Below are 6,610 nucleotides of genomic sequence, written 5' to 3'. Positions count from 1 at the left end.
AGTCTTTATTTTACAGTTAAAATATGTGTTTATCAAATAAAGTCTAATGTTACAACTAATCAGGGATCCCTTTAAGTTTAGAACCAGTTTGAAGGAACGGATTATTTCAGTCCAGGGTTTAAGATTATGGAATAATCTGGAAGATGATGTTAAAATGCCAGATCAATGTGTATATTTAAGAGAATGATAAAGGTTAATTTGTTGCAGAAATATGTAACTATATAATGTACGATTTGTTGTTCAAMAAGGAGTCAAACCTTGATTGTTTTTCCTTTTCATGTTTTTTGTTTTTGAAATTTGAAGTTTATTGTTGATAAAACTTATGAGAAAAAAAGYGGCAGATATTATAAGATTTTGTCTTCTGCTACTTTTCAGTTATTTATGATTTGTATTTAATTATATGTGACCCATTGGTTTTTAGAGAAACAGGCAGATACAGGGGTTTGATTTAAACTTGTGCAAAAATTGTATTTTGACAAAATATAATGAATAAATGCCTTATCAATGTATCATCTGAATAAAATGTCTGAAATATAATCATTAAAAACTATTTTTGAAGAATTTTTTTGAGCAGCAGCAACAAAAATACTGATTTTGAGGGAGTTTTACCCTGTGAGTTAGCAATGTTTTAGTTTCTTTTATAACTGGGAAATAATATTTGAGGTGTCCTTTTTTTATTGACATCAAAAATGACTCAATACATTTACATAAAATTAGGATTCAGACCAAACAGTAATGTTTTATCATAACCAACAAGACAAATGAAGTCATATTTCTGGATAAGTTGATGATATCAGAACGATCCAGGTGTCAAAATGTAGCTTTTAAAGCAGGAATCTGAAAATATAATTAGATCATTTTGACCAAATTTGACTTGATCCTCATTTCGATATGATGGCTCACATACTGTATATTGAATTTCTGTTGTTTTTTTAAAGAAATGAATAAAGATATTAAAGTAAACCAGCGTCGGGGTGTTTATTTGTCCGAGGTTTTTCTCGGACGCTCAGTAAAGTGAGTCTCTCACCTTGACGGGGATATGTAGCTGATCTCTGTGTTTATGTGGCGGGGTGGAGCTGCAGGTGTGGGTGGGACAGGTGGTGATGCTCGAGGAGGAAGTCACAGACTGAGCGCAGATCTGAGGGAACCACAGCTTTAACATCACCTCCACCTGAAGCAGCGTGTTCAGATACTTCTCTCTGAGGGAGAAAAGAGAAAAGTTTAACCTCTTAACCTCAAGCTCCTTCTTGATGTTTTTACTCAAAATCCCATGCTGAAATGTAACTGAGTGTATCTCAGCATTTACAAACTCTACTTAAATAATCTTGGTATCAAAATAAATCAACACTTGTGAGATTTCATTATAAGTGTAAATAATAAAACAGCTGTATTTTTTTCCCTCCTGTCTGAATAATTTTTTTCCTTAAACAGTATATAACCTATTTAAAACCATAATGAATCAGGCTAAAAACTCTTGGAAACCATAAATCCACTTGTGGACATCACCTGTGCAAAGATTCATACTGCTAAAATGAACTGGAGCAAAGTTACAGAGGTTTTAGTAAAGAAATAATTCAGTGTTTTGTCATTCTGCACAGGACAGACCATGATGGTTCTGTTATGGACTAATTATCTATCTGTTTCACCTTTGATGCTGTCCAGTACTCATATATCTTATGATCATTGTCAAATCTGTTTGCCCAGACATCAGGACTTCGCAACGGACTGAACTCTCTTGTTTGATAAGAAACTCTTTGAGCTGAGAGCCCTGTGATTGGCTGGACAGTACATTAGTCGATCTGTGATTGGTTATAAGCATCAAGTCAGCGACAAGCCGACAGAGCTTCCTGATTGAGTCCTGTTTGCTTGTCGCTCAGAATTAAATCATTATTTACGACCATATACGCAGACTTTCTGTGCATTATTTCCAACATGTTTCTGCATTCTTGGTAAGTCATGCGACGACAGAAATTGGCGTTGTCGGCAGGATCAACCTGCGCGGGCAGTTCCATTAATAAATGTTAACAAATCTGAAGTTTTTACTTCCAAAAGTTATTTATTTTTTCTTACCTGCCTTAAAAGACTTGTTACTGAATGTTTGTTCTTTTGAAAAATTATCCAAACATTTATTTGTCACCATATATATTATATAAAATAATGAGAAATTGTATTTGAATTCAGTTGGATCATATTCACTCAAAATCAACTAAAAAAACTTTCTACACACTTTATAACATATTTAGTATCTGCTTTGACTTGCTTTAAGAAATATTGTATTTTTTTTTCCTTTACAGATTTGTTGTAACGTATTTACAGATTTGCACTGACCCCATTTTGTAGTTTGTTTACTTTCTGATTCAACTGCTTGTCATTTGAACTGTTTGGTGAAAGTAAAAATATTTTCTAGCTAGCTTTTAGCTTTCTACTGATACCAAACATTTGTTGAACTTACAGATTTGAAGTTAACAGAAGTTAAAAGACATAGAAAACAGGAAATGCTGGATTGCCCCCGGTACCGGGGGCATGGGGCTCAAGTGGTTAAAGAAAATGTGCCGACACCTAAAAACACATCTTTTTTATGTTTTAGACGTGTCTTCTTCCAGTTTTGTTGCACTGCTGATGAACGCTGCTACCCTACCTGCTCACAGAAACCTTCAACAAAACATGCAGCAGAAGAAAAGGCCTGAAACACAAAACTACCTGGTTGAGCTCTAATCAGTGTGTGGTGCTGCTGCGACAGCCTGGAGGACATCTTACCCACAGTCTGGCCTCTGCAGAACCCCAACAATCCTCTGGATGCGATCCATAGCCACGCTCTGCTGGAAACTACTTAAACCTGTCAATCAAAAACACAATCCTCCCGTCAGCACTCACGCTGAATGAAAACACCGACACATGCGCAGACACTCAGCGTTTCAGTAAACCCCAGAGAGCTAATGAGTGAGCTGCTGGACTGTCGCATCAATACAGGCTGCAGTGTAACAGAACCGCTCAGTGGAGGGGTCTCACAGCTTTGATTCAGCACCTACAGCTCTGCCCACAGGGTCTGTGCATGTTAGCTGGGCAGCAGTGATGTGAGGCTGCTCACCGTGGTCGAATCGGCCCTTCTTCAGCCCGTTCAGCAGCTCCAGCAGAGGCCTGACGAAACCCTGCAGCTCAGCACACTGCAGAGAGAAGAGAGGAGGAGGCTTACAGGAGACGTCTCTTTGTAACCTCTTCTTTCTCTTCATTACTCTGTGTTAGGGCTGGGGATCCATTCAGATTTCACAAATCAATTCACCATTCAGTTTGATTGGTTTTTACATTAGTTAAGGATATCAAGCAGTAACATTTAATTTGATACAGAAGACATTCTCAAAGAAACTAACTCTGCAAATAATAGAAACTAATTCTAACTTGATGCATTGGTGAAATTATAAACATTAAGGGCAAACTTGTAAATTGGAGTTTAATCTTGAAAAAAAACTATTTTTTGCAAGAGAAAATGTTGTTGATACTAGGGTTGGGCAATATTGGCAAAAAAATTAATCAAGATTAATTGTGGTATTTAGCCGATAACAATTAATATGACGATTAATCCCCTGGAGACCCATATGTGCTAGTCACATGACCAATTTAGTGGGAAAGATTTGCTCTTCGGAAAAATCAGTTCCAAATTGTGTCAAAATTACAGACTTCAGGCTATACAATAAATTTTAAATTGTGTTGACATAAATAAATTACAGAAGTTTTGTTTAAATGTTCTTCATATTTGAAGCAGAGCGGAACACCAAGCGGACTCTGCCTGGTGGCATTAATCGTATTAATCGTCAAGTGCCAAAAAGTAATCGATTAATGTTTTTCTGACGATTAATTGCACAGGATATGAAGAATAATTTTCTGGATCACTAAGAAGTGATGGAACAAGACTCCAGGAGAAGAGGTGAGATAATATAAATATACTTCTGCCCACTCTTTAGAGCAGGACATAATTACATGTCCATTTATTGTAGATATGAATGTAAACATTTAATCGACTTTATTTCATTGATTCTGACTCAACAACTTCTACGTTCAGTTTTTCATTGAATTTATTTGATATTAAAGCTTTTTTTGGTAACACTCTGTGGTAGCTGCAGGTAACTGCTGTCGCGCTTGGTTTTTGAATTTGAGGAAATTGGTACTGGAAAGTCCTTGAAAGTCCTTGAATTTCCTCCCCCCATCCCCACCCCCCACTTTCAAACACAAAGGAGTTTCTACGGTGTCTCTCAGGTGTCAAAAACCTTTGATAATTCCAACCGCAACGTCAACCAGCAGCTTCAGGGCTAGTGATGTTTCAAGTGGTAAGATTATGAGCTTTAATAAGTAAAATTATCCCAGCTACAATGACAGACAACAAATATTACATTTATAGTATTACAACTAAAACCGTTTTTGACGCCGCCACCGCAGTTTGTCCTTCATGAGCCTTCGTAGACAAGATGGCGGCTGCCTGTGTGGCGACCCGCGACCATGGAGATATAAACATCTTTTTATAAGGTAAAAATAATAAAACAAATTCTTTGTCTGCAATGATTAGACGTTTTTTATTATTTTCATTAGTGATTATCTCAATTTCGGCTAAAAGAATTGGCAAAATCCTACACACTGTGCCTTTAATGTAATTCACAGTGATGGAATGACAGCAGGTTTTGGTTCAAGCTTCATTTCCTGCTGCCGCCTCTGAGCGCAAATCTTTCCAAACAAAAGTCCTGGCCTCTGTTATCTTTAAGTTCTGCTGAGAATCAGCTGTAATGTTTTTGATTTCTTTGATTCTTTTGTTTTGCTCCAGACAACTTGTTGTCGGGAGCTAACGTTAGCGTTGAACGTCAACTGCATGTAAACCAACAGCAAGCCAGGAGTGACAACATAGAAACACCTATGGGGAAAAAAAAATTGATCTCATGACTTATGAATGGATTTTCCTAAATTTGAAGGAAAATGGATCCGTATGGATTAAAAGTATTTTTGAACGCAGCCCTTCTCTCTTTCTTCTTTACCTTCTGAGCAAACAGCACGTCTCCCTGGGATTTGGGTTTCTGGCTCGTAGGACCCGTCTCCTCCAGGCCCAGGTGTTTGCCGCCGCTCTCGGACCCGTACACTTCCTCCTCCTCCTCCGCTTTGTCCGTGAAGCCGTCCCATCGGGACCCGGGGCCCTTCGGTCCCTCATCTTCCTCGGCCTTAGCCCCGCCCAGGACACCGGAGGAAGCGTTGTCCGCCAGGAAGACATCCACCTCATCCTGCTCCGAGTCGCTGAGCAGGAAGCTGTCGCCGGAGCTCAGGGAGTCGAAGGAGGGCTGGGTGGAAGTGCTTCCTTGAGACTGCATCACTGTTGGGGGGTAGTGCAATTCAACATGGTTCACATAGACATATATTTACAGGCATGCTTCCTGCTGTGGCAACACTCCATTTTTCCTCCTCACACTCAAAATGGTGGGCATTCCAGTGCCCTAGTTTATCATGGTGCAGAGTGGGGCTTGGGGGGTGGGCAGGAGGCAAATAATGGTGGTCTACGTCTGGCTTTGGTTGAGGAGGCCAGAGAGTAAAATGTGAGGCGGGTGGGGGGGATGGGAGCTCGTAGAGTAGAAATCAGAATAGGCACACTCCTCTCTGCCACAGCCTCGGGTGCTCTCTGTAGCCCCGCCTCTCTTCTGTCTCGTGCTCGCTCTCCATCCCCCCTCTTGGATTTGACATGCACTCACACACACACATACACAGGCACACACAGACACACACAAACCACCTTCTTTTCCTCTCTGGCTGCATTTCTGCATGCCTCTCATCTCTCATCCCATCCTGTTTGCTCGTGCAAACCGGCCGGGTGTTTTCGTTTTTTCACTTTATTTTATTAACGATCACCTGCAACACCAGCAGAATCCATACCTCATTATACAACATGTGCAATATTTAAACAATGTGCAATAATGTCATTTTACTTTCTTCTACTTTAGTTTTACATTTACAACTGACTCACATTGTGCTTTTTTATTCTTGTATATCTGTAGGTATTTGCTTATATACACATGTATGTATGTATACATGTAGATGTATAGGCATATTTTAGCTCATTTTATTCTTTTCTATTTCTTTTAATGTGTATTTGCAGTGCTGTGGGAGTGGCTCTAATCTCGTTATGCACGTGTGTAAAGAAAATAAAGGCATTCTATTCTATTCTATTCTATTCTATTCTATTCTATTCTATTCTATTACTACGACTCTTCCTCTCAGGATCTCTTCGACCACTGACGTTCCCTTCTGTTTCAGTCAGTGTGTAATCTCCCTGCTGATCCCACCAACACACATTGGGGGGTGGGGGTATAAAAAAGGGGGTGAGGAGGGGTAGGAACGTGCTCAGCTGGTAAACACACACCACCAATAATAAAATAAATAAAACTCACACATTAAGAACATTTAATAAACCTTCACCCACGTGGAGGCAAGCCCCTTTTTTTAAAGATTTTACAACAAACTTCAGCACATTCATTTACATAACATAACTACCATTACTTTGAAACAAATTAGTCAAATATAAATAATTGTCCCTGTTCAGGTCCACGCCATATGGGATAAATCTTGTGCCAGCAGGAAGTGA

The 6,610-nt window shown here is 39.2% G+C and overlaps 1 protein-coding gene across 1 annotated transcript in view; it reads right to left on the bottom strand.

The window, feature by feature from the left end:
• ciarta (circadian associated repressor of transcription a) overlaps positions 1-6,610 on the bottom strand; it is a 9,723-nt gene that overhangs the window by 1,737 nt on the left and 1,376 nt on the right. The window contains exons 2-5 of the mRNA XM_014004693.1: positions 5,019-5,347; positions 3,089-3,164; positions 2,758-2,836; positions 1,028-1,199 (exon numbers count right to left, since the gene is read on the bottom strand). Of these exons, the coding sequence (XP_013860147.1) occupies positions 1,028-1,199; positions 2,758-2,836; positions 3,089-3,164; positions 5,019-5,347 (656 nt within the window). The remainder of the gene's footprint in view (positions 1-1,027; positions 1,200-2,757; positions 2,837-3,088; positions 3,165-5,018; positions 5,348-6,610) is intronic.

Source organism: Austrofundulus limnaeus, unplaced genomic scaffold (assembly GCF_001266775.1).
Source record: "Austrofundulus limnaeus strain Quisiro unplaced genomic scaffold, Austrofundulus_limnaeus-1.0 Scaffold26, whole genome shotgun sequence".
Taxonomy (NCBI): domain Eukaryota; kingdom Metazoa; phylum Chordata; class Actinopteri; order Cyprinodontiformes; family Rivulidae; genus Austrofundulus; species Austrofundulus limnaeus.
The sequence above is the reverse complement of the archived record's forward strand: the minus strand, read 5'-3'. Positions and strand labels throughout refer to the sequence as shown.